The sequence below is a fragment of the Erpetoichthys calabaricus genome, chromosome 5 (assembly GCF_900747795.2).
Source record: "Erpetoichthys calabaricus chromosome 5, fErpCal1.3, whole genome shotgun sequence".
Lineage (NCBI taxonomy): Eukaryota > Metazoa > Chordata > Cladistia > Polypteriformes > Polypteridae > Erpetoichthys > Erpetoichthys calabaricus.
The window spans coordinates 188,913,855-188,941,836 of NC_041398.2; the positions used below are offsets into that span (position 1 = coordinate 188,913,855).

At 38.1% G+C, this 27,982-nt stretch overlaps 1 protein-coding gene across 1 annotated transcript in view; it reads left to right on the forward strand.

The window, feature by feature from the left end:
• Positions 1 to 27,982, forward strand: part of ppef2a (protein phosphatase with EF-hand domain 2a) — a 64,594-nt gene that overhangs the window by 11,914 nt on the left and 24,698 nt on the right. The window contains exons 3-12 of the mRNA XM_028803154.2: positions 50 to 177; positions 1,371 to 1,428; positions 3,874 to 4,049; positions 4,626 to 4,740; positions 8,367 to 8,413; positions 8,874 to 9,040; positions 9,502 to 9,538; positions 22,087 to 22,236; positions 26,553 to 26,861; positions 27,443 to 27,628. Of these exons, the coding sequence (XP_028658987.1) occupies positions 50 to 177; positions 1,371 to 1,428; positions 3,874 to 4,049; positions 4,626 to 4,740; positions 8,367 to 8,413; positions 8,874 to 9,040; positions 9,502 to 9,538; positions 22,087 to 22,236; positions 26,553 to 26,861; positions 27,443 to 27,628 (1,373 nt within the window). The remainder of the gene's footprint in view (positions 1 to 49; positions 178 to 1,370; positions 1,429 to 3,873; positions 4,050 to 4,625; positions 4,741 to 8,366; positions 8,414 to 8,873; positions 9,041 to 9,501; positions 9,539 to 22,086; positions 22,237 to 26,552; positions 26,862 to 27,442; positions 27,629 to 27,982) is intronic.

Below are 27,982 nucleotides of genomic sequence, written 5' to 3' on the forward strand. Positions count from 1 at the left end.
TGGCTTCACTCTTATATACTGTTGTAATTTGCTAATATGCTTTTACCAGCCATGAAAGCAGCCATCCTCATTCAGAGGTGGTATCGTCGGTATACGGCACATTTAGAGGTTCGTCGCAGATGCACTTGGACAATTTTCCAGTCAATTGAATATTCCGGGGAACAGGACCAGATTAAGGTGAGAACCTTACAAAAAATGGAATTGAAAGGAATGATGTTGTTGCTCAGACATGAGTGTGATATTCTAAAGATTGATTTTAAATATGAGATACTCTTACACAAAGATACAATATATAAACACAATCTCAATTTGATTTTATTCCTCTATGTTTATACTATCTAACAAATTTGGTATTTCATTTGTTATTATTATATGTGTTGTAAGTGAAGGAGATAAAGAGTTACAGTATTAAAACTGTTTGAGAGTTAGTATGATAAGTAATTTGTGACCAAAGAATCAAATTCTTTTTGCCCACTGTACCAACTACCCTAATGAATCAAAGTAAGGAATATTAGACTCTGTCACTCTTGATTTCAACTTTGCTTTACGTACTCGGGTGTTGTACCGTGTTAGCCATTATAAATGTAGTGAGAAGTCAAGCAAAATGACACCTTTTATTGGCGAATTAAAAAGATTACAATATGCAAGCTTTCAAGGCAACTCGGGCCCCTTCTTCTGGTAAGATGTCATGTTGTAATCTTTTTAGTTCGCTAATAAAAGGTGTCATTTTGCTTGACTTCTCAGAACTTTGCTTTACATAATTTTCCTAGCGAATATGATACACTTTGACATTACAGGAACCATTCTAAAGTACTTTGAATTAATTTAATTGCTGTGATTTGGACAATTGTTAATAGTCCTATAGGAATTCCATAAGTGGACATGAAAAAAAGGGAGGTGTAAGTAAATTTTAAAATAGTATTAAGTTAAAGGAAACCTGAAATATTACATGATTAATGTCTTTAAAAACACAGAAGCAAACAAAGCACACTCAATCTGCAGTCCTGGTGAAAGTCTGCTTTCTGTATGCAGACACAATGGCTAACCTCTCCATTAAACAGCCAAGCTGCAGACTGATTTTATATTGTTGTGAGGATACCTTAGCTTCTCTGAAGAACTGATTGAAATTCATAAGTAGTAAAATAGCTTAAGCAAGTAGAAATGACCGGAAAAAATGTCTGCTAATAATTAAGGTTTAAATAGGAGACACATGAAAACTTTCAGTGGATGACTAAATCCCGACTCATTTCTACATTTTAAAGACAAGTTATGAATTCAGGTAACCCTACAGAGTTTGTTGGTTTCATTTCTTGTTTGCAGCAGGACGGCTCTACAGCTTCTGTTCCACTGATAAATGCTTTGTTTTCCAGCTGTACAACTTCTTTAGCTCCCTGATGGATCACTTTACACCTTCAAATACTAAAGAAAGTAAGATCTCCCATATTCATTCTTTGTTTTGTTTTTTGTAATGTCATTTATTAATTTCTCTTGGATAATTTTGAGTTATTATCACAGCCTCTTACTTATTTTGACTATTGTAGCTATTATAATTTTTATGTGTCAGTTCAATGTGACGTTGGACATAGAGGTCTAATAATAATTGGTGAGCAAAGGTGTGCTGAATTATATGTTATTACACACCATTTTCTTGTGTTTGTACAGTATTTACTGTGTATAAGATAGGCGGAAAAGCAGATAGACAGATAACACAATACAAGATAGAAATGGTGGTCTACGTTGAGACTGTATACTGTAAATACCCCACACCTCTGCCACAAGCATGTATTAGATAGACAGACTGTCAGACAGACAAAACTTAATTTGTCCCCAGGAGCTCTTTAAATAAATAAGTAAATGTATCATACATACATACATAAATATAAACACGCACACACACTTTGGTCTGAACACACAGAGGAATGACTATAAAGCAAAAAAATTAAAAAGAATGAAAAGTTCTGACTTGGCTCTCACAGTCCCAGTGAGACATTAAACAGACATATTGCTGTTGATATAAAGGAGCCCCAGTGGTGTTTCTTAACACACTTCTGCTGAATAATTTATTGACTGAAACTCTTCAGTGTTATTGTGTCAGACAGAGGACGTGCAGCATTGTGCATAATGGCACTCGGTTTTGTTTTAACTCTCTCCTTCACTACGACCCCCAGGGGTCCAGTGTGTGTCTGATCACTGAGCCTGCCCTTTAATTAGTTTGTTGATTCAGTGGGCCTTTCTTGAAGTGATGTTACACAGCATAGTAAATCACATTGGCCATCACAGAGTTATTGAAGATGTGAAGGGTGTCATTTGCCACATTATATAATACATACATACATATACAGTATATATGCAGACAATTCTCTTTGCACCAAGAAACAAAGATCTCTACCTGACTCCTATACTTTGTCTCATCCCCTTTATCAATACACCAATGCGCCAGTGTTGCTCCCATCTGTGTCAGAGGCACAGTCCTTGAGTCTCAAACACTGCAGTCTACCCAACAGATAGACCATTTTCCAGGACACCATAGAGACATCCACCTGCATATCTCCGAGTTTACCTTTTAACAGGGATGGCTGGATGGTATTGAAGGCACTGGAGAAATCAAAAAAACAATCCTCACAGTGCTGCCAGCTTTGTCCATTTGACAGTAAGCCTTGTGGAGCCGAAAGATAACTGAAACCTCCACTTCAATCTTAGTCTGATAGGCAAACTGCAGTGGGTCCAGATGATCTACCACAAGAGGACTCGTATAGTCCAGGACTGGTCTCTCATAGTGCCTCTGGTCTGTAGTATTAGGTGAAGAGGTGCCTGCCTCCTTTGGGATAGGAACAATGCTGGATGTTTTCCACCACAGTGTCACTTTAGGGGCAGACTGAACAGGTGACAGAGAACACCACAGAGTTGGTCAGCACAGGCATTAAGAACTTGTGGACTGACTCCATTTGGTCCTGCAACCTTTCTTGTGTGTAGTTTCGTCATTTCTCTTTATTCTTGGTCTTCAGTTATGAATGGTCCACACTGATGATCAGAGGTGGACTCGTCACTGGCCATTCCAGTTCGCATGGACTCGTAATTTTTTCATGATATCCCAGTCATCCTATATGCCTAAATATGTACACATTTAATAAGGCAATGTGTTTTCCAATCTTCCACTGCCCAGTTTCATTAAACCACTATAACCGCAATTCAATTGTGTTGTTAGCCCTACCAATGACTAACATGCTTCATCTGAAACCTCTTCTTTTCTCAGCTTTTATCTGACTGACTGAAGTCCACCTTTTGCTCTGACCAAGTTAGCTTTTTTATTTTCAAACACAGAACAGCTCAAGGCTAAATGTTTTTGGGTGATGTTTCAGTCTTCACTTGACCATTAGACTATTTGAACATTAAAAAACAAGCAAATGCTGCTGTTCTCAATCCATGTGATGCCCATCACTATGCTGTGTTGAAGTTAATCTTTATTATTGCTTATTGATATTTTAAATAGCTCTCACACACACAATTTTTCAACAACTGCCCACCTACTTTAAATAGAATTAGACAGCTTAGTATACGCCTAAAGAGCTGTGACTTAGTAATCAGCTACATACGTAAGACATACATAAATAAAACAAGAGACTCTTAGTTGTGACTTATAAGGACAGACAAATAGACAGACTGATCGATCGATCTTGGGTCCTTCAATCTCTCCATACCAAAGATGTTATCTCCTTAGAGTTCCTAACTTAACTGTATATACATTAAATCTTGCCATACACACTAATATGTATTTCATTTTGTTTCATTCATCTGTGAAAAAGTTCTATTGACACATGACACGGATCGAGTAATAGAAGTATTACTCTCTTTTTTTTCTTATTCTTTATCCAGGAGACCTGATTACCAGCATCTTCAGTGAGAAGGAGATCAATGAAGAAATGGAATTGGAGAAGTATTATGACTTTGAAAACATTCATCTGTCAGAAGGCTACAAGGGCCCTCATCTGTGTTTCCCTCTGACTGCCAGTCATGCAGCTGCCTTAGTGGAAGCATTTCGACATAAGCAAGTAAGAATGCACAGAATAAAAACACACTGTCACTAATGGCTGCCACGTCTACTTCATCACGAACTCTCAAATATAAAAGTCACATAGTGGACGTTAGAGCAGACATAACAGTACACCCCTTTTGTTTGCTTTATCACTTCAGCAGTTTGAAATTATTTTACCAATGCTGTGCTATGAAAAATAAAGAGTAGAGAGTTCAAATTTCAGCTCTCCCTCTTATCTGTTTACCAAGTTATAATTCGGCTAAACTGGAATGACATTATTATTAGTGTGCTTTATAATAAAATAATGTCAATAAAAGATTGCCAAAAGGAAAATAGAATAAAGAATGAGTGGCTGGAAATTCTATGTATAAAAATTCAATGCAATTCAAATTGTTAGTGCTCTTGAGTTGAGTACAGATTAATACTCAGTACTCACTGGGATTTCTGAAGGAAATGACATTTGGAAGAAAAAGGAATAGTTATATTAAACTAGATGTACAGGGCATAAGAGTAAGTCTGCTAAAGCCCAGTATTCCCATGTCTTTCTTGAAACTCCTCACTCTTAACTCATCATTTCCATTCTTCCCAGTAGCACCTCCACGCTCGATACGTCTTGCAACTTCTTCTTGAAACTTGGAAACTGTTGAAACTCATGCCAAACATCAACCGTGTGTCTACCTGCTACAACAAGGAGATCACTGTCTGTGGTGAGCAAGTGCCGTCTACCTGACCTGTTCGAGCATTTCTGATTAAGCCAACATTAACTGTTTTGCCAGCCCTGGAGAGCTGTTGCAGTATTTAAAACTGTAGAAAAAGCTTCAAATATTTACAAATCCCTTACAAATATTTGAAAGTGTGTAACTAAATAGTGACATCAATTAAAAGTCAGAGAATAATAATTTGGAAAAGTTGGAATAAACACTTGCAGTCACAGGGGTCACCTAGGGCTGAACTTGGAAACAACTGAATGAGATTATTCTCAAATGCTTGACGGAGACAGGTCCATATTAGCAGAAAAACTGGTAGGCTCAAGTCTACATGTTAGATGGCTGACTCAGATCTGCATCCCTATGAAGTCAGAGTAAATCTGAGTGCACCACTTTCTACTTTTAAGTATCTGTACACCACATAGTGTTATCCTTAATGCTCAAATAACTTGCATCATATTTATATTCATTTAATGTAGACAAGCGCACTCCTGAATACTCACAAGTATCTGACATAGCTTTAGTTGGACTGGGATTACTTTCTTTAGTTAATAAATGACCTGCAAAAATGCATCAATCAGACACAACATTAAACCACCTGCCTAATGTTGTGTAGGCGCCCTTTGTGCCACCAAAACAGCTCTGACCCATCAAGACATTGACTCCAGAAGACCTCTAAAGGTGTCCTGTGGTATCTGGCACCAAGATGTTATCAGCAGGCCTCCAAGGACTGAACTAGTATTTCCAGCACTTCCCACAGTTGCTGAATTAGATAAAGATTTGGGAAATTTGGAGGCCAAGGCAAACTTTGAACTCTTTGTCATATCCTGAAACCATTCTGGAACAATTTTTGCAGTGTGGTAGGTTGCTTAATCCCACTGAAAGAGACCACTGCCATTAGGGGAAACCATTACCATGAAAGGGTGTATGTAGTCTGCAACAATCTTTAGGTTGGTGGCACATGTCAAAGTAACATTACATGAATGCCAGGATAACAAGGTCTCCTAGCAGAATATTGCCAAGAGCATCTCACTGCCTCCACCAGCTTGTCTTCTTCCCATAATGCATCCTGCTGCCATCTCTTCCACAGGTAAATGACTCACACGTGTCAGGTCATCCACATGACAATGTCTTCCATTGCTCCATGGTCCAATTCTGATGCTGATGAGCCTATGGTATGCACTTTTAGTGGTGGACAGGGGTCAGCATGGGCACTCTGACCGGTTTACGGCTATGCAGCCCCATATGCAGCAAGTTGTGATGCACTGTGTGTTCTGACACTTTTACTCTTGGCCAGCATTACATTTTTCATCAATTTATGCTATAGTAGCTCTTTTATGGGATTAGACCAGACGGGCCAGCCTTTACTCCCCATGTTCTCAGTGAGCCTTTGGTACCAATGACCCTGTTGCCAGTACACTAATTGTCCATCCTTGGTGCACTTTTGGTAGGTGCTAGCAACTACATATCGGGAACATCCTGAAAGACCTGTCATTTTGGAGATGCCCTGGCCCAGACGTCTAGTCATCATAATCTGGCTCTTGTCAAAGTTGCTAAGACCCTTATTAAGCCTGCCCATTTTTCTTGCATCCAACACATCACCTTCAAGAACTGGGAATCACAAATATCTAATTTAATAATTCATACATTATTTTGTGTGTAATATATATATTATCATGTATGCATGTAAGTTTATATTATTAATTACTAGGGGGCTTTGCCTCCTGCTCACTTCGCTTACCAACCCCTGGGCCAGCTGTACGCGCTAGCCTCTTTGCGGTTCTGCCACTCACGTATGGGGATGCGGAAAACAGATTGTTATTTTCATGGCAATTGTTGCATATGCGTAATATAACTAACTATTTTACATTAAAGCGAGTAAATAAGCATATTAAAAATTAGTAAAACATAATAATTTGAAAGTAAATTATGTTTCATGTTGCGTTAGAGATATTTGTTGCATTATACAATTTTGTTCTGGTTGGCTTTGAAATTAACAGGCAAATACTTTTTAAACTTACACTTTTACTGTAAAACTTCAGTAAAAACAATTTTTTGAATAAAATTTTAGTCAATATCGCATTGAATTTTGATTCTGTGTTTGGACTTACATCGTGACAATGCAACATATAACTGGCCGTGATTCAGTTTTGTTTCTTTTCATTTAAGATACATAATTAAAGTAAGACATTAAATTACAGAATTGCAAGTGAAACAGAATCATGTGACTTCTTTGTTGGTAATGACTCTGTTCACAAATCAATCAAATGAACGAGAATCGTGTGACTCATTCTTGGGTAATGATTCAGTTCGAACTCAAAAGAATAAGAAAAATGATACATGTCCAGTGCTGAGCCATAAAAAAGTGCGCTAAAGTAAAACTGAAAGCAAATAATTGTTAGAAATTATGAAACAGAATAATAATAATATCCTACTTGTAGAATAATATTATCACAAGGTTCAGTTTTGTTTCACTAATGCATTAAATATACAAAGGTACATAAACATTAGTTTTAATAATGTTTACATATTCATTTTAAAACAATTCCAATAATGAATGTACAAAACAAAACAAGTAATGCATTCAAATATAAATGTGCTGAAACTGTATTGTACTTGTATGATGAATCTTCAGTGACAGTTTTCATTTGCTCAGTGACAGTTTTTATTTGCCGATATGAATGTAGTTTGAACTGAAAAGAATAATAGGTAAAGTGAATTGAGACCCATGAGTGAGGAAGTTCTTGTGTGTGCATTTTAAACATCAACTAATGTCAGAGAAATGAAAGACGCTGATGACATCACACCGGACAGGCATGCGCTTTAGCACTCTCATTGAACTTCACTGAATTGAGTTCACTCATGCTTGAGAATTGATTGGTACATTTCACTGAAGAGTGGATCAAAAAGAACAAATCATTTGTGAGTTGTCCATCACTAGAAAATACCCAGTTCAATTACTGTATATTAACATTTGCTATATGGGAAATAACCCAGAAAACACATGTTTCAGTCTAGGCCTCTTCAATCTCATTTGGGATTACACCAGTTGTAATATAAATTACAAGTTGAATAAAGGGGAAGCCTGTAGGCTGTTAAGCTTATTAAATATTTCAGATGTACATTTATCACTAAAATGTGTGGACCACACCATCTGAAGAAGCACCAACACACTCAGAGATTCTTATATAGTGCCAATAAATCAGAAAGGTGTGTGCTACAAGGTACATGTGAGCGATTATTTGGGCTGGAAGACCGATGTATTATGGATTTTTTAAATTGTTTTCCCCTATTGCCTTTGTGTTAGAAGATTCATGTTACTCTGGTTTAATGGTTGTATTTGGATGTCCTGGCCCTTATTTATTCACTTGAAGATTAAATTTCCAAAAATGTTCAATAAAGAATAGTTGTTCTTGGAACATGTTTAGTCAGGATTGTGCTTCACTAAGTCTGTACGATAGCATAAAACTTCATTTGTAGGAATTTGCACGACTCAATGAAAACCATGTCAATAAAAAAAAGGCAGTCAGTGATTTTTGGATGTGATTTGGTCTCCGTTCTCAGAGGTTGTAAGTTACGCATTTACTTATTAGGGCCATTCACTTATGCCTTCTTTTCTTTTATAGGGGATTTACATGGAAAACTAGATGATCTGCTTTTAATATTTTATAAGGTAGGTCTCAAAGGGTTGAAATCTAAGTACCCAACATTGTCCTCAGTGTTAATGCTTGCAGTGCATTATCTATTGGCATGTATTTTGTAATGCAAATAGCAATGAAATTAATTCCATTTGTCGTTCGAACAGACAACGCATCGCAAACATTTGTCTTAATAAAATGCATTCTGCCATCTGTTGTAATGGCACTTGCAATGCATGTGTCTTTATTATATGCCATTTGGTATGGGATGTGTAAAAGCAGTGTTAATGTTTGTGATGAGCCATGTGTCGCATTTGCAATGCATTTTATTACTACAAATGTTTGTGTTGCTCCATCTGTTGGAATGACAAAGACATAGCAGCCAGTGAGCACTATGTGAACTTACAACAGATGATTACATTTATATACTGTATAAGCTTGAAAATCTGCCCATCTTGGCATGTGGTAATTGATTGATTTTTACAACTGTCTTAGAATGGCCTGCCATCTGTAGAGAAGCCCTACATCTTCAATGGAGACTATGTGGACAGAGGCAAGGACTCCATTGAGATCCTCATGATCCTGTTCGCCTTCCTCCTAGTTTATCCAAACCAGGTGCATCTGAACAGAGGAAATCATGAAGACTACATTGTCAATCTGAGGTAATGTGAGGGAACCATACACTCACGTTAAAAGTTATAATTCAGTTTTGTGATATGTAGTGGGTGCATCTCTGCAGCGGTAAATAACTCAGTTAGACATCCTAAGGATGTCTTTATTCAGAGTCAGCCAAACATTACAGAAATGAACAAGACAAACTGGACAGGAAGCACAAATGTTTCAAAGACAAAAAAGATTACTTTAGCAGCAGCATCCCGCTCATCCCTTTGCAGAGCTTGCCAAATCAAACTTAGTCTTCTGTTACTTACTTCTGTTGTTTAAGTTCATTTCCTTTATTTTCTTAATCTTAGACACATTCTTACTCTTTAATGTTTAATAGTATATCACTTGGCTGGTGGGTATCTTTATTTTAACAGTTACAAAAATAAAGCTCTTTCCCTTCATTTATTTATTGCCAGTGTACTGTAAATGCTGTAATTTTATCATTTTCTCTTTGCATTAGGTATGGATTTACAAAAGAAGTCATGCAGAAATATAAGGTAAGAAAATAAATTCATTTGCCATCCTGTACTTTTCCAACGTGTTACCCATACTGTGGCTCAGTTGGTCACATTCACTAACGCTGTCTCGGTATTTATGTGCCATGTGGTGAAGAGCTGTCTGCTTATTCCATGAAGTACAGATATGTCTTCTACTTTAAAAAACTGGCATAACTGCAAGAAACCACCTGCTTCCTTGGACCGCACACTTTCAAACATAACTACTTTTCTCTTATCCTTACAATTACCTACGAGACATTGTAAACTTCTTATTTAGGTCACAGTGGCCTTTTGCTTACTGTAAGTAGATTAGTGATGAAACACTTGAGGCCATCAGATGGGCAGCACGGCCGTAAACTGTTGTCATTTTCCAGGTAATGAAAGCAGAGGGAGAGCTTTGCAATTAATACTAATAAGGCTAGCGGCACGGTGGTGCAGTGGTAACGCTGCTGCCTTGCAGTAAGGAGACCTGGGTTCGCTTCCCGGGTCGTCCCTGTGTGGAGTTTGCATGTTCTCTCTGTGTCTACATTGGTTTCCTCCCACAGTCCAAAGACATGCATCCTAAATTGTCCCTGGTGTGTGCTTGGTGTGTGTGTCCTGCCGTGGGCTGGCGCCCTGCCCGGGGTTTGTTCCTGCCTTGCGCCCTGTGCTGGCTGGGATTGGCTCCAGCAGACCCCCGTGACCCTGCAGTTAGGATATAGAAAGGGTTGGAAAATGAGTGACTGACTAATGAGGCTGTAAAAGAATTGTTTTTCACTTAAGAAGCGTAAGAAAAGAAGTCTTGCCACCAATGTAAAAAATCAAAATGCAATCAACCCAAATTAACAAATTTAGCTGTAAAATGTATTTAGGTGCCTCTACATTCCAAACAAATAAACATGTAAATAAACACAAATTTTGACATCTGGGGTACTATAAAATGGCAATTATTAAATATGCAATTTTTAAATATTATTTTCAATTGGAAATCGGAACAGTAGAGATGCTACGGAGGAAGAAAATAACCAGGCAGAGACAACGGAAACAGAGTGTGGCGAGAGCAGACAGCTAGTGGGGGAAAAGGCAACGTGATCTTGGGCCTGGACAAGCAGCAATGGAGTGGCGTTCCAGGGGCTGTTTCACCCCACTGAATGAACTGTGTGGAGTGGGTGTGAGCATCCGAGGTATGACTGCGGGTGTGTTAAAGATGACGGGGGGAGGACCGACCCTGGATGGTCTGGCTGGAGCCACATCAGTTGAGCGAGCAGTGGATGAGCTGGGGAGACGAAGATGGAGTTGTGCTGGGCTTGTCTGTCTGGGCATTAAGGACCCGATGACTGTATTGTTTTACGTCCCTTGTTTTAAATTGGATTATGTATTGAAGACATTTGGGATCTGCACTTAGGAACACTGTTTTGATTTTGTTTTTGTTTGTATTAAAAGTACCATGGCACTTCTATACCTACCCCTTGCTATGTATGTGTGTCCGGCTCATTCCAGTTACGTGACGGTTGCTGGGTCAGAGGCTGCCGCATGCAGCAGGGAGTGTGGAGCTGAAGTGAATTCAAGCATTTTGAACGAGTGTTTGTGTAAGAAATTCTTGTATATTAATTATAGTTACTGAGCATATATTAGAATTGCAATGGCCTTAACAGCACAAATAACTGTGGCAAATCCATGCCATGATTTCAGAATGATGCTGCGATAGTCTCCAGTGAAATAACAGTAGGGCCCGCAATGACTACAAGGCTGTTGTTTCACAAGGCTTTATTATTAACATGCTTGACACTGAAATGAAAAGGCTTGTGTTTTCCCCATTCGGTCAACTCCATAAAGTTTAATTATGACTGTTTTTAAGTAGCTCATATACTTGCTGTATCTCAATGATGGAGGTCATGTTTACTTGATTTATTTTCACATCAGGGAGCATTAGGGCCCATCAAACTCCAATTGTGTCACGATCCTGTTCCAAGCTCTGTCTTGTTAACATCCCAAAGTTTTGATTTTAGTGGAAAAGTTTGAGATTGCGTGGCGCAGTGGTAGCGCTGCTGCCTCGCAGTAAGGAGACCTGGGTTCGCTTCCCATGTCCTCCCTGCGTGGAGTTTGCATGTTCTCCCCGTGTCTGCGTGGGTTTCCTCCCACAGTCCAAAGACATGCAGGTTAGGTGGATTGGCGATTCTAAATTGTCCCTAGTGTGTATGAGTGTGTGTGTGCCCTGCGGTGGGTTGGCGCCCTGCCCGGGATTTGTTTCCTGCCTTGCGCCCTGTGTTGGCTCCAGCAGTCCCCCGTGACCCTGTGTTCGGATTCAGCGGATTGGAAAATGGATGGAAGTTTGAGATTTCCTGAATGGTCATAGTATCAGCATACAAACCAAAGTTTACTCAAGACATTTATTCCTTTGAAAATAAAAAAATACATGTTTCCAAGTAATAATTATTAACATAATAAAGATGAAGTTCCAATTTTGCAAATGGGAAGCATGAGATTCCAAAACGGTCATTAATGCTTATTACATTCTAAAAGTCAAAAATGTGCCCTTTCCAAACTGGACTTGAATGTTTGCTCCTCATCTCAAATTAGTGATATTGCTACGGCTGAAATCACAGATTCTAAGATATCACAATGGTCATTATGAATGTTTGCTGTGTGACGCACACCATAAGAATCTAAACACAACTGGAGCTCCAGCATTGCAAGTGGAAAATTCAAGATACTAAAATGTTCACAAGTACAACATGAAAAGCAGAGCTAATTCGACAACTTTGCTCTTTTCTAAATGGAAACAAAATTCTTACATTGAAACTAAAAGTTATCAGCATGCTGTAGAAGTGCAATACTTCAAAATGGTCTTTTGGAACACTTTTTTTGCTGTGATAAATGTTTTAAATACATCCAAGTTGGTTTCCAGTTTTGCAAGTAAAAGTTCTGAAATTTCAAAATGAAAACAGATGCTTATTTTGAGCTAAACATTGTTAAAATGTCAACTTAACTTGTAAAAGTGGCAGTGAGATCCAATAAGATCAAAGCTAATGCAAAGCCAGGCTTTTTCTCTGTACACTATATAGGAGAAATGCTAAACCTTTCTACTTGTACTATTAGAGGCCTTTGTCATAAAAATAAAACAGTTCTAGGCTGCATAAGTTCAAAATGTTCTATTATTTACAAGAAAGCAAAAAAAAAACTAAAGTATTTGACGCGGTACTTGAAGCGTACACCAAAGTGCTCAAAATCAGTCCCTCTATCTACTTATGATCCATAGTTTTTAAAACTAATAGAATGAAATCATTCTTCAAGAAGGAAATATGAAAAGAGATGGAATTTGGTTGAACAAATTGCAGATACTGGGAAACGGTCCCTTTACACTAGATCTGTGAAACATGCTGTGGTGTAGTGAGAACCTTGGTGAGAAGCCTCAATACAGCTACACACACTTCCTCAGCAATGTTTGGATTGTGCGGAGGACACGACCGGCCCATGTAATTAGAATGTAAAGAGCTTTACAACCTGAACATGGGACAGAAGGGAAACCCAGTGCCATGTGGCAAGGAGAAGGCGAAAAGATCAGAATACCAGAAAGGGCTTTGAAATACTGATCATCAAACTGGAGAAACACAGAAACCAAATAATAAATAAAGAAAAATCCAATCAAAGACACAAAGCATCCTATGACACCATCGTAAATAAGGTGCCACAATTATGATGTATGTATTAATTAAGTCATTGACATGAACAGCAAAAGAGAGTATGGTATGATGTTTAGACTTTTCAGACTTTGCTGAATTAAATTCTGCCTCATACGTTTATTTCTGAAAAGTATTTACACTTTACAAGTGTATTTCGAACACTATTTTGTTTCTTACGGTTGCCACCTTTTTAAGCAGCAGTTGCTCAAATGCTGATCTGGAAATTGACCAGAAGTGCCCATCACATGACGTCACCTCTGCATCAGTTTTAACATCAGCGCTGTGCACTTCCTGGTTTTCAGAGATGAAGTTGATGTTACAAAGATAAAAAAAAATAAAACATGTATAAGCAACACATGTCAAAACTGAGAAAAAATGAGTTCTAAACAGCAACAGACAGGACTTCATGTGAGCTTGTTTGGACCGAGTAGCACCACAGTAATAAAATCGTAGACTAAATTCTTTACCATTAATGGTAAATTTAGAAGAGGTTCCAAGATTGAATCCCAAAGCAACTTGCTTCAGGATAGTGCCGACATGTGAACTCTCCCGTTAAGGTTTAGTATTAATGAATGAGAGACAGAGAGGACAAAATACATAAACTGGCACTCTGAGGACTTCAGCAGACTGTAAAGAGAAACCCTGTGAAGACCAGAGAATAGTAACTGTGTGTTTTGTATTTCTTTTTGAGTTGTTCATTCTTAAAAACATCACGTGCTTGTAGCAATGTGTACAGTGATTTCATTTTGAAAGCCCCCTAGCTCTGCCCCCTGCTGGCTTCGCTCGCGAACCCCCAGTGTGGGCGCTATGCGCTAGCCATTTCGCGGCTCTGCCGGAAGTGGATGTACAATTTAAACAGATTATTATTTTCATGGGAAATGTTACATATGCATAATAGACCTAACTATTTTACATTACAGCGAGTAATTAACCATAGTTAACCCACAATAACCCAAGGGTTTTGTTCTCTGTAGTTAATAAACTACTCCAACCCGCATCTGGCCTAATGACCTCCTCTACTGAAGTCTGAAAAATTCCTCCACTTTTTCCACAATAAAATTAAAGATCTATATAATTCAACTAACATAAATCCATCATCCATTTATATCCTTCCCTGTCTTTCCACTTCATCCAGCTCCTTCTCTAAGTTCTCACCAGTCACATCTGCGTTTGTTAATAACCTGCTTTGTAAGATGAGACCGACTACTTGTGTACTGGACCCCATCCCCACCACACTACTTAAATCCTGCCTTCATGCCATAATCCTGACTATTACAACAATAATAAACTCATCCCTTGACACTGGCTCTCTGCCGCTCACTTTTAAAACTGCTTCTGTAACCCCAGTGTTAAAAAAGTCTGGTGTTGATGCTGACAATCTTAACAATTTTCGGCCTATTTCCCACTTACCTTTTCTGTCCAAAGTTGAGTGTGTGGTAGCTTCCCAAATCTCTAAGTACTTAACTTCTAATAATTTGATGGAACCCTTTCAGTCTGGTTTCAGAGCACAGCACAGCTGTGAAACTGCTCTGCTACAGTTAACCAAAGATTTGCTTATGGCAGCAGACTTTGAACAAACCAGCATATTAATTCTGTTAGACCTCAGTGCAGCATTTGACACTGTCAGACACGACATCCTACTGTCCAGAATGGAGAACATGCTGGGTATCTCTGGCACTGCCCTCCAGTGGTTCAAGTTCTATCTGACTAATAGGCGAGAGTTTGTTAGTCTTGGCAACAGCAGATCCAGCTCAGCGCCAGTCACACAAGGAGCTCCTCAGGGCTCTGTCCTCGGTCCTCTGCTTTTCTGTATTTATATGCTTCCCCTTGGCCATATTATTCATATTATTCAGACTGGGTTATCATTTTTATGCAGATGACACTGAACTCTATTTCAATGTTAAAAGTGGAACTTCATCAGAGCTTTCTCATTTCACAATCTGCCTCAGTGAAATTAAAACCTGGATGGAGCAGAACTCTTTAAATTTAAATTGCAACAAAACTGAACTCCTGCAAATTGGGACTAAAGTGTAACTTAATAAAATGAGCTCCTTCCCAGTAAATCTTGGCGGTGATCTCATCAGACCTGCCTCTACTGAAAAGAATCTTGGTGTCAATTTTGATTGCTCTCTTTCTTATTCCGCCCTTTAAGAAACATTCATACTTTCACCTCCATAACATATCCTGTGATCGCTCCTTCCTCTCCTTTTCTAAAGCTGAGAAACTTGTCCATGCTTTTATCACATCTCACATGATTATTGTAATTCCCTACTGGCAGGTGCCCCTTCTAATATTATATCACAGCTCCAGCTTATTCAAACTTGGCTACAAGAGTCCTTAAACGGACCAGAAGCAGTGAGCACATAACACCCATCCTGCTTCACCTTCACTGGCTCCCTGTGTCTTACAGGATTGAATATAAAATCCTACTAATAACCTGCAAAGCCTTAAACGACCTCGCGCCAAACTACATCAGTGACCTTCTCCATCACTATGTGCCTGTCTGCCCACTAAGGTCCTCTGATTCTGGTAATCTTGTTGTGCCCCTCACTAATCTACACTCCATGGGTGACAGGGCCTTCAGCTGTATAGCGCCCAGACTCTGGAATGACCTACCGAAATTAATCAGGTCAGCTGACTCCATGAATTCTTTTAAAAAACAACTTAAAACTCATCTGTTCAGGAAGGCTTTTAACTTAACATTCTGCCCTTTCTTTCAATTTACCTCTCTGTCCAGGTACTCAGGATATTTTATGTGTCTGTTATATCATAAATTAGGTTATTTGTTAGGTTTTTCATTTAGTATTGAATTTAGTATTTATTGTTCTTTATTCTATTTAACGCTTTGTTATCTCTTTCATTGTTCTATTTAGAGAACGTTTGTATCCAATGTTACATATACCCTGCTGTTTTTTCTAAGACTCTGTGAAGCGCCTTGAGCATGGGAAAAGCGCTATATAAATAAAATGTATTATTATAATATTATTATTATAGTTAAAAATAGTAAAATGTAATAAATTTAAAGAAAATTATGTTTCATGTTGTGTTACAGGTATTCGTCGCGTTATATGATTCCATTCTATTTGGCTTTGAAATTAACATGCAAATACTTTTTAAACTTACACTTTTACTGTAAAACGTCAGTAAAGACAATATTTGAAATGAACTTTTCATCAATATCGCATTGAATTTTGATTCCGTGTTTGGAGTTGCATCATGACAACGCAACGTATAATTAATTGCCCGTGAGTGAGTATCGTTTCTTTCTCTCTAATAAATAAACTGACTTTTTCGAATGTTTGTCCCTGTGATTTGTTAATTGTCTTTGCAAAAGCTATTCTAACAGGAAACAATAAACATTTTAATACGAATGGCATATCAAGATCTCCTTGGTGTCTAATGTTATCCGCAGAAGGATGTACTACATTACCTTTCTTGTCGCCTGTTAAAATTTTACATGTCAGAATTGTTCAACCAATTTTGAAAACAACTAATCATGTCCTATTGCATAGCCCATCACTCATACATAAATTATGCAATAACATTACGATACATCCTTCTTTCAAAAGTAATTCGGACGGTGTTAATGGTTGTAGATATTCTCCGGGATATTGTAAGTTGATGTTTTCATCTTCCGCACAATCACCACCAACTGTTTCAGCACAGTCTATTGATACGCCTTTAACCAATTTGCTGTGTAACCAATCAACAATTTTTGCGTTAGTTTGTTTGACTTCTCGGTGCTAAGATTTCCCGTGTACTCATTTCTTCTAATGATAACCCTTCGGAATGAAATTCTTCAATAAGATTTGGACACAATAAGTCTTCTTTTATTGGGAACTTAAAGTGAGGAAAACGTAAAAATTTATAAGAGCTGAGAGCGCAGGAACTGTATCTGACAAAAGCATTCACACGAATGAGAGATGAGAGGACCGTGGGCGTGGGCCGTTAACCATAAATGGTTGAGAGGGCAGGACTTAATAAAATCTCTTGGCAATAGTCTTGTCTCAAGATTTTCTTTTATAATAGAGAAACAATTAATGGTTGTAATTTGCGTATCATAAATGAATTTGAGTTTGTTGAAACACTAAGCTTATCGAAATTATAATACAGTCCAAACTACTGTAACTTTCATGTGGGTAATACTGCTAGAAAATGGTGCAAAAGTCAAAGATGCAAATGTTAATACATTAAACTGCAATCTTTTGCTAGAGATTGCTCAAAATTCACTTTTCTGCATAGGATTTTTCATAACAAAACATTATCTCTATATACATAAAATCCAGTGTCTGTCTGTCTGTCTGTATGTCTGTCCTCGTTTCACGAGAGAACTACTTAACGAATTTAGTTAAAGTTTAGTTATTTAGTTAAAGAGTTCATGATAAGCATAAGTAAGAAAGACCATGCTTACAAATCACAACATCACATAGTTATTTTCAACTCTGGTTACAGAAACCTAATTTGTTTTTGGTTTCTTTGCCAGGGGACTCATGTGTCTTCTGGTCTGTTGCTGAACTCATTTTAGCAAATGCTTTCACTCTGTCTCTCACTTTCCTTTTGTCAGCAGACTGCTCAGGGACATTAGCTGAAGAGGGGTACGGGGGGCAGTTGGTGTCCATGCTGTGGACCAGTCAAGTTGTTATAAGTTCACTGGAATAGCAGATACAACACCACAATAGAATGAGTTGCCCGACATAACGTTGTTAAATGCACAATATTAGCTTTGGGACCTTTATATGTTGACCTGGTCTGTGGACAACATTATGTGGTGTGGACCACACTGCTGCCTAAACCCAACACAGACACATGCAGAGGCACAAGTACAAGCATACGCATTTATTTTTCTTTTTTCCTCGTTTCCCACAAGCACAACACAGTCCAGCACAATACAAATTTGTCTTCTTCTTTCTCTTTTTCTCCTACACTCCTCCTGGCAAGCTTCGTCACCCTCCTCCCGACTCTGGCTCTCGGAGTAGTGTCTGTTGGTCCCTTTTATACGCATTTCCGGCAGGACTTCTGGGTGTGGTGGAAGAGCTGCACTCCAGGGCTCAGCAGCTGCTGCAGCACCCCCTGGCAGCGCCCACAGATCCCAACAGGCCTGTATCCAACTCCAACTCCCATGGAGCCCTGCAAGAGACCAAGGCACCACTGCAACCCTGGGGGGCTGCCATCTAGTGTTCTGAGGAGGTACTGCTCTGGATACGCTCCCTCCCCAGTCCCTCCAGTGTGGAGGCAAAGGGCCTGGCCGTACGCCACAGTGGTCAGGACTTGAAGTGTGCTCTTAGAATGAAAATCAGATATGAATTTTTATATTCTTCAAGGTGTAATGTTTATTGTGGTTACATTTGACACTGCTTTAAACTTAACCTGAAAAGAAGCTAATGCTTCAAGTAAATGAAACAACAAGCTGGTTAATCCCTTGCAATATGAAAAGTACTGAATAATCTCAGTTACAAATGTGAAACTATCCAGATTTGTTCTCCTTTGAATACACCCTTGGATTGGAAGGTCACACCTCTTTGGCAAGCTTACTCTAATTCAAGGTCCTGAAATAACTCTTTAAGCTGTTTATTAAAATCTTATAAAGTTGTTTTTCAAATCATCATTTAAATCTATCCAGCCATTCATTCAGTTTTCCAAGCCAGCTTATTCTCTTACACATTTCAGTTGCTAAGACAGTACACATGGATCCTCTTGATGAGTATGCATTGCCACACAAACAGCTTACCAGGATCAGGACTGAGGAGATCCACTTGTTTCTTATCTCGGGCAGCTAATCTCCTGTGCAGTCTAACGATAGCTGGCAGCACCACAGCCAGAGCACTCGCTCATATAGCCATATCACATACATCTTCATTGTGTGCAGAGTCTTCAAGATATTTGTCTGTCTGTGTACAAAGGAAAAAACTGTTTTGCCCCAAAGAAAAAGTTTAATAATCCAATGATCATATGTCAGATATTCTAGATTTCAGTATCGTATTTATTTTCAATATGGGTCCACTGAGTAACTTCTTACATTGTGGTTAAATGCTTTATATTGTACAAACAAGATGTGTATATTATGTACACAAGTTATTTCCTTGTTGGAATGTGACCATAATGCTGTATGCTTGATATATTATCGTATGGCCACAGAATTTGTTTCTTGTTCTCAAAAGGACAAGCACAGTAAGCCTCATGTGTGCAACTGGGTTTGGTGACTTTGCAAATCCAAAATGGATTGATGAACATAATTGACATTGCAATATAAATTTATTCTTTAAACAAAGACATGCTTTGTATTAGATCACACTGTACTGCTTTATATAAATGTGGGAAATTGATATATTATAATAATTATGGAGATATGCTACAAATTATTCACTATTTTGTTATTTCTTTTAATTTTAAGCAGTTAAAAGCTTTCAATCTCATTTATATTACTCTTTTTAATAAAAAGACACCGCAAAAAACAAGAAATATATTTTAATGCAGAGAGTGGCGCTAGGACCTCTTGGAAGTGGTATAAACTACCCAGTCACTGTGAATGGCATGGACATACTTCTAGTGCAGTCTGCATTTTGTTGGTGTCCCAGCAAAGAACTGAAGTGTGGTGTTATTAAGTATGAGTATGACCAGCGCTGCTCCAGAGAGGGAAGAAGAAGTAGAAAATCAACTACAAAAATAAAAAATAAGAATAAAAAAAAGAAGTAAACATCTCACAACCTTATTACTTGAATAGATATCTATTATAAAAAAAAAAAATCTTGAAAGGCTTGGAAGGAGACGATGCATGATTTTCTCGGAGACACTTTAATGTCCTGCGAGACAAGGCAGTGAGACAAAAGGACAGCTGCCGTACAGGCTTCTAAATGATCGACGCACAGTGCAACAAGCAGGACACGCAGCTCGGCAGCAAGCCAGCAGCTGATCACACCGCATCTCCTTAGCGTGCGTTCAGCCCCTCCTTCAAACACGAGTGGCAGAGACGTGAAGTGACTGGTGCGTAGCGCACCCCTGGGGGGAGGGGGTGGGAGAGCGATGCGAGCAGGGGGGAAAGCCCCCTAGTACAATATAAAAAAAACTTACAGGAAATCAACACAGGTTGGGTTTAACACACTTCAGTGAAGTAAAGGAAAGCTTTAGAAGGGCAATTATTACAATTGTTACATTAAATTTAAGAACTGTGATTTATCTTTAACAAGTTATTTCTCTAAAGAAAGCTGTGATTTCTTTTGCTCCGTTTCATTCCCAATTATATTTTTTATAATCCTCTAAATAGTGGGTGCCAAGCAAGGAGTTTTATTTTATTGTAATTCCCAATGGAATGCTTCCCTTTAAAGTATTGTATTTCAATAAAATTTTGATCACAAAAGGAAAAACAGTAAACAAAATAGTAAAACACACTAGACAGTCCCTTGTGGTATGTGATGGTATATGAATGGTATATGAAAAAAGATTTTTACATTTCAACAATGTTAAGTGAAAAACTGAACAAAAAAATATAAAAGGCATTGGAATCCTAGCCAGGATAGGAACGCTGGATGAAATATGACAATTTACAGAATAGCATTCTGTTCCTAGAAAAATCTCAGAATCATGACAGAATAAAGTAATAAACAAGGCAGTTTGAAAAACAGGATAGGCAGGAGATCAATACAGAGAGAGACGGGAAACCTGATCATCAAACACAAAGCAAAAAAACAAAGGTCAAAGCAAAAGATCCTATAACTAAAGTCTTCTTGGAAGTGCCTTTTAGCTTCCTTGACACTAACAAAGATGTAGAAAACAGTAAAGTGATTCAAATCTAGCAGGCCAGAAAGTGTAAGCCACCATCTTATACAGGCAGAGTGTGCTGTCATAAAGTGTCCGATTACTTCATTGTCACATGATCAAAGACAAACATAGCAACAGTAAACAATAATGTATTGCCGATGATAAAACACAAAATGGCAATATCCATGGCAAACAAAACGGCATCATGACAATAATAGTACTAAAATAATGTTTATGTTACCGGCAATGTATGAAATGCAGGCATTGTATAGAATACCTAGGCAATATATAGAATGCCGAAAGTTGGACGTCAAAGTATGAAACGATTCATATTTCACACATTTCCTAGGCATTCTATGCACGTTTCTAATATCACGTGACTTTCGACGCTCACTTCAGACGGAGAATTCCCCATTTGCATTTCAGTGCAATTTAATATAATTTTTTTTTCTTCCTTGTTGCAACAAGTAGGTTCATATTTTATTTTCCTCAATAATAAAGTCCTATACTTTATTTTGTATTTCTTTCTTTTTCATATACGTCTTTTCAATAAAAGCCTTTTTCATGACTCTCTTTTAATACTTTGCCTAAATAGGATTTGTCATTCTATATAATGCCTAGGTATTACATACAATGCCTAGGGAAAGTATATATAATATTAAAATAATGTGGATATTTCATATTGTGCCCAAAAATGCCAGGAATTCTATATATTGCCTAGGCATTCTATACAATGCCTGCTTTTCATACATTGCCGGTAACATTTATAATAATTAACAATAAAAGACAACATAATAAAACACACAAAATGCCCCAGAATAACTATGACACCAATCAGAACATCACGGAAAGCAAGCAGTGTTCCAAAAATGGAGGATATGGCAAAAGAATGCACCTAGAAACTTAAATTTTCCAAAACAGTGCCATCTGTTTGTAACTGTAGTTGAAAAATAGAGCACAGAATGTGTGAACTTGGCAATTTATTTTTCTCTGTCTTTACATGGTGTATCGTATATTGCCCACATGTGTCCTTCACTTGTACTTACTGCAACCCTGTGCTCCTCACAGACTTCTCCCCAACACCAATTTAAAATCATTACACTGTATTTCAAGACAGCTTCTTTCTTTCAGGTGCATGGAAAGAAGATCCTAAGGTTATTGCAGATTGTATTCAGTTGGCTGCCTCTTGCTACAATCATCGATCAGAAGATCCTCATTATTCATGGTGGAATCTCAAGAAGCACTGACCTTGATGTTATTGCCACAATAGACAGACATAAAGTATGTGTCTATGATTACTAGTAGTTTAGAATTTATAGAATTCCTCTTCTTCTAGAACATTAGTGCTGGCAAACTCTATTCCTGTGCAGCCTCCTCTTTTGGCTTTCATTTCAGCTGAGCTCTTGATTGTGACTATAAACCATTTATCCTTTAAGCATAAATGGCATTAACGTTCCCTAAACTGAAAGGTTTTGTGATAGAACAAAATTTAGAAAATGCTGTTAAAAGTGCTGCTCTCTCCTGGGGTTTTTGTTAAATGTATTTTATCCGGAAGCAAGATGCAGTTATTTGGATGTTTACTGCAGTTGGCACAGCAAGGTAGGACTTGACTGTGTCACAGCTCAGTTTCAAATTCCAGGCTGGTCATGGTCTGTGAGGCTTTGCACCCAAATCCCAGTGGTATATACAGTAGGTCAAGTTCAAAGATACTGTAACTACATTTTTCTTTTACAAGTGTGTGTGCATGTGTGAATGAGCATGCCCTGGAATGGACTGGCACCCTCTTCAGGTTCTTCTGTTGAGCCCAGAAGGAGTCTGTTTTGGAAATGCAGGTTTAGAAAATGAATAAATGGTAGTGTTGCTGTTAGAATTTCTCTCTAGATCACATGTGTGAAGGGGTCCTTGCATTGATCAAGGATCATAACCCAAAGTGACCAAGGCCATCATTCATGTTGTTTCCAATATCAGGATTTCAGTGAGTCAACATTTATGTGAATGTAAAATATAGCAGAGTATAACAGCTAGCTAATCTGTAATTAGTCAAGGGATGTCCAAGTGGTTTGACTACTTATAATCTTGATGTAGAAGATTATTACAAAGTAATACTTCTTAAAATTACAATAAATAGTCTGTGATAAACCATACATACATTCACATACTTGAACTTGGCCATCAAGCCCACAAATAATTTCTTCAGTTAAAACATACCGGCATTATTGTCCCTCATTTCTCCTGCAATACTTCTCGAAATCAAAGGTTTCAGCCACAATTGAGGTCAGGCAGATAATTCTTTCCTTCTTACATACTTTAGTTGAACAAAGTCAGTTGTTCTTTCTGCCTCTCGGGCATATGCTTGTGTACTTTGTGTGCTTTAAGAGATAAGTGTAAATCCATAATGTGCATAACTCCTCGATTCAGCCAATGCTTGTTCAAAAGTATCTCCTGCAGATGGCATGTTTTTCTTTCTCCTTTACGACAATGTAAGAAAATGCTTTGGTCATCTCAGAAAGCACCAGCAGACTGTAATGTACTACATTTCTGATATTTAATATTGTAGCATTATTCTTGAATCCGAAGATAGAAAAAGTTTTTATTCAGTACCAAAATGTATCCTCTTGACTGACCTGGCAGGGTCTGTGATCGAGACAATAGAAACAAAGATGGAGGACAGTAACAAAGTATGCAAAAGACTAGATTTATTTTACTGCTTCTCTCCCAGCTTGTACAATTCCAGTTCCCATACTGCCAGTGTTTCCAGCACAGGTCCAAATGCTAATGGGATGAAGTATTATTACAGGCCTGTGGACCTGGGGGCAGAAGAAACAAACTTACAATTGATTTAGATAGATAGATAGATAGATAGATAGATAGATAGATAGATAGATAGATAGATAGATAGATAGATAGATAGATAGATAGATAGATACTTTATTAACCCCCAAGGGGAAATTCACACAGATTTTCATGAAGAACATTGCTTTCCACATAAATGGTCCAGCACCTTCCCTTTTCTCAGTCTTTTAAATTTGGGTAGAAGGGGTGAAATATCCTGTGAAAGTTCATGATCTGAATGAATTTCCTTTAGTAGAGTTTAAACCTAGCTTTCCTACCAGACAGGACAAAACGTCGCAACATTTCAATGTCATGCCTCTTTAAGGAGTTTGTCATTGGTTGATCAAGACAGTCCAGCATTAGTGAAGCAAACCTTTCATCATATGATGGACTGCAGTAGGTCTATAAAGAGTATCATGTCACCGTGATACTCTCCATGGTGCAGACGCTGAATGAACAGTGGGCAGACTTGCTGCTGTCGCTATGATCTGTTCCTTCAAGTCTGTAGCACAGTTTTAATCCCTCAGATTCCAATGGAGGTATTTTGGATACCAGTGCATCAGACTGATGCCATGGATACTAACAGTTGTAATACTGGCTGTACATTTCTTTTAACAACAGAGGTGACGGATAAAAGGAAGAGAATGAATGTGTGGGAAAGAATTCCACCATATGTTTTGGGATACATTATGGGTGGGTATGTTGTTCAAACAGTTTGCCCTTTATTAAATCTATTCATTGCCCTCACCACTGGTATGACAGCCATTTCCCTGTTTTACTCAGGTATTCTGGCTGCCCCCCGATCTCTTTCATCTACTTTCCACTTAGCACTTATTCTTTTTGTCAATTTTGTGATCTCCAAAAAGCTCTGGAGATGTGGATTCCATTGGTTATGACTTCACTGCAGCAGAAACAGCATCTACTGTTGTACAGCCATCTGGTATTGGTGCCTGAGATAAATTAGCATTTTTAGTCTTTTAAAGTGCCACTATACTATCCAAAGCATTAAGTTAATAATACAATAAAATATTAGATTCTTCCCATAATAAAATCTTACAGTACTGAAATCTTTCCATTGAACCCAATAAAACCTCCATAACATAAAAATTAATATTAAACTAATAAAAACATTAACTAAAACATCACAGGTATCAAAGTGCAAAATGCACCAGATTAACTCTAAAAAAATATTATATAATATATATACACATTTCCTTATAATCTACCTTCAGCCCTTAGCATTTCAAACAATTCAAAGTGGGAATGGATGAAAATCTACATCAGCCTTTCAAACTACATGCAAATGTGGATTTTCAAAATCATATGAAGGAAAAGGGAACAAATGGTCTCACCGCTTTGATAGCATTGGATAACTTTCATCATTTTTGGTTGGTTTGTGTCCAGATTTATTATCTTGTGAGTTGGTTTAAGTAAGGATTACCATCACTTCTTCACATCTGATGAAAACATTGATAATGTTTGGATTGAATAACATGGACAGTGTGTTGTGGGACCAAGTTCTAGACATGGGACTGCGGTGGACATTTCTCTTCCAATGCTTTTGCACCTCCTAGTTCCAAGTACAAGACAAGTAATTCACATGAATGATATCCAGCATACATCACAATATCTCTCTCTTCCTAGATTATGCAAGTGCTCTGTAATCTTAGGGAGATCACTCGTTACTCCACAGTTCTTCATTTGGCGACACCAGTGGTCCAAAAAAATCATCAAGTCACACCTATTTAAGATGGAGGCGTGCTGATCCTGACATCCAAGCATCAGAGTCTTTTCCTTACCACATCAACAATCTTAATCATAGTGGAAGCTAAAAGGCACTTCCAAGAAGACATTCCATGTTATGACCTTTTGACTACATTTCTTTTAACTTTCTTTTAACTTTGTTTTGGGCTGTGACATTTGGTTTTCATTGCTTCTTTTGATTTAATGACCCCTGTTTGTTTTATAATGTCATTTTTACTAGCTGCTATTGTTCTCTGTTGCTCCTGGTCTTTTCCATTTGCTCTGTACACTGGTGTCTGCTAGATCATTCATAAGACCACATGAGTTGCACTTAGCTTATTGTAACCATGTCCACTTGAGACTTGTGGTTGGACAGTTGAAATCTGGTTGACCCCTCCCATAAGTGCTTGCACTTCACAATCAGCATTTTCTGAGGATGTCCTATCATATATCTGATGAGTTGTACCTTTTGACTTCCTCTGTCAGCAGTCTTCTCAGCTGTTAATAGATATTGATAGCATCTCATTGTCCAACTTGTCTGTGAGGGGTATCAGCACCTCTTTAGTCAAACTCTCCCTACAATTTACATGCATTATCTTCATCAATATAATTCAGAGTTCATGGATATTTCCACATTACAAATTTCACTCAAACCTCCAGAGAATGCAGGAAAGCAGTAATTCACTGTAAGAAAAAAAGTCTCAAATCTGATTTCTCACAAATTTGATGTTACTACAAAACTGAACAACCAGTTCCTTGTGGCCACAATTGTTATTTAAAAGGTGGACTGCTGTCTGTTGATCAAAAGTTTTTTCATTTCTGAATTATTATGTATATTCTGGATTATAATGACTAATTGAGAGCTCGGCTGGGAGGAAATTTATTAAAACAGCAGACTTCTCTTGAATCGAAGTTGCTCTTCTCAGGCAATTTGTGCAAAGGAAATTAATATTGTGTAGAAGATCTCACATTATCTGAGATTTCTCTACTAATAAGGACATATGTCCTTTCCTCCTAAACAGTATGTTTCTGCTGTAAAGCAACCAAAGAGAAGAAAAACAACAAGGCAAGGACAAAGACAACCTGGTGAATGTTGCTGTGGGATCAACAGAAATGATTCCTCACCTGTCCCCTCAACATACAGATCCGGATCTGACAGCAGACCTCTGAATAGCATCTCTAAAGGAGTGCGCCTCTCCGTAGACAAGGAGCTTGAGAGGTGTCGGAAGCAAGTGGGTCTTTCTGATGACACTAGGGTATCCTTATTACTGTCAGAATCAGACACTGAGCAGTATGAGGCCAGTGAATTAGAAAATGCGGAGTGGAAACAGGTAAGATAATCCACATAATCTGTACATTGGTGTGAAATTTGAGCTGACACATCTCAGTTTCAGAGTGAATACTCAGTCTAGTATGTGCACATTATCTTCATGTCTTTGTGGGATTTTCTCAAAGTAATGCTGTTTCCTCCCAGAGAGACAGAAAGGCACAGGTTAGGGTTATTGGTGTGGGAAAATCTGCTTTATGATGAATTGGTGCTGCTGGAGGGTTGGCCCCTGTCTAATGTCCAACACTGATGGACTGGCTCTCATTCCCTATAATTCTGTACAATGTAAACAGTTTGGGATGGTTAATGAATGAAGTTATTCTCTCAGTCCCCCTCAACATCCATTTCCCTGAAAAAAAAAATTGTGTGAGCCTCCCACTTATTGATTGCCCACAGTTATAAGGTATGAACCACAATTACGATTCTTCCTACTAGACATACAGTAAGTAAACAAAAATTACATAAAACACTGTTCACAATGTCTAAAACAGAGACTGGAGCTGATAAGAATGACAAAGAAATAAAATGGAAACACTGTGATGAGAAGTCTAGTCGATTTAGATTTTTCTGTGTATTTATCCTTAGGTTGTTGACATTCTTTGGAGTGACCCAGTCAATCAAGAGGGATGCATTCCAAACGTAGTGAGAGGGGGTGGTTGCTACTTTGGTCCAGACGTGACAAAGGAAGTCTTGGAGAAGCACAACTTTCAACTACTTATTCGCTCACATGAGTGCAAGCAGGATGGCTATGAATTCTGCCACAACAGAAAGGTTGGCTCACTTTATGAATCATGTCATACCCTTGTTGTTAACAAAAGATAACTAATTCCAGCATGTTCAGGTTATGAAATGATTTAAATGAGTGAATGAGAGTGTATGTGCAAATGTGCCCTTGGAAAATTAATATCTCACCTAGTTTCTGATTTGCACCTGCTGTTCTCCACATTCCGGCTACTCTACAATTAAATAACTGTAGCAGGATGGATATTGGTGATTGTGTTCTGTGATGGCCTGGTTCATTGTTTAATGTGGAACGTGCCCCGGACAGGCAGACATGTTATTTTTGCACCACCACACGTTTATTTACACTACTACTATTTACAATGTCTCTAAGTGCACCACAAA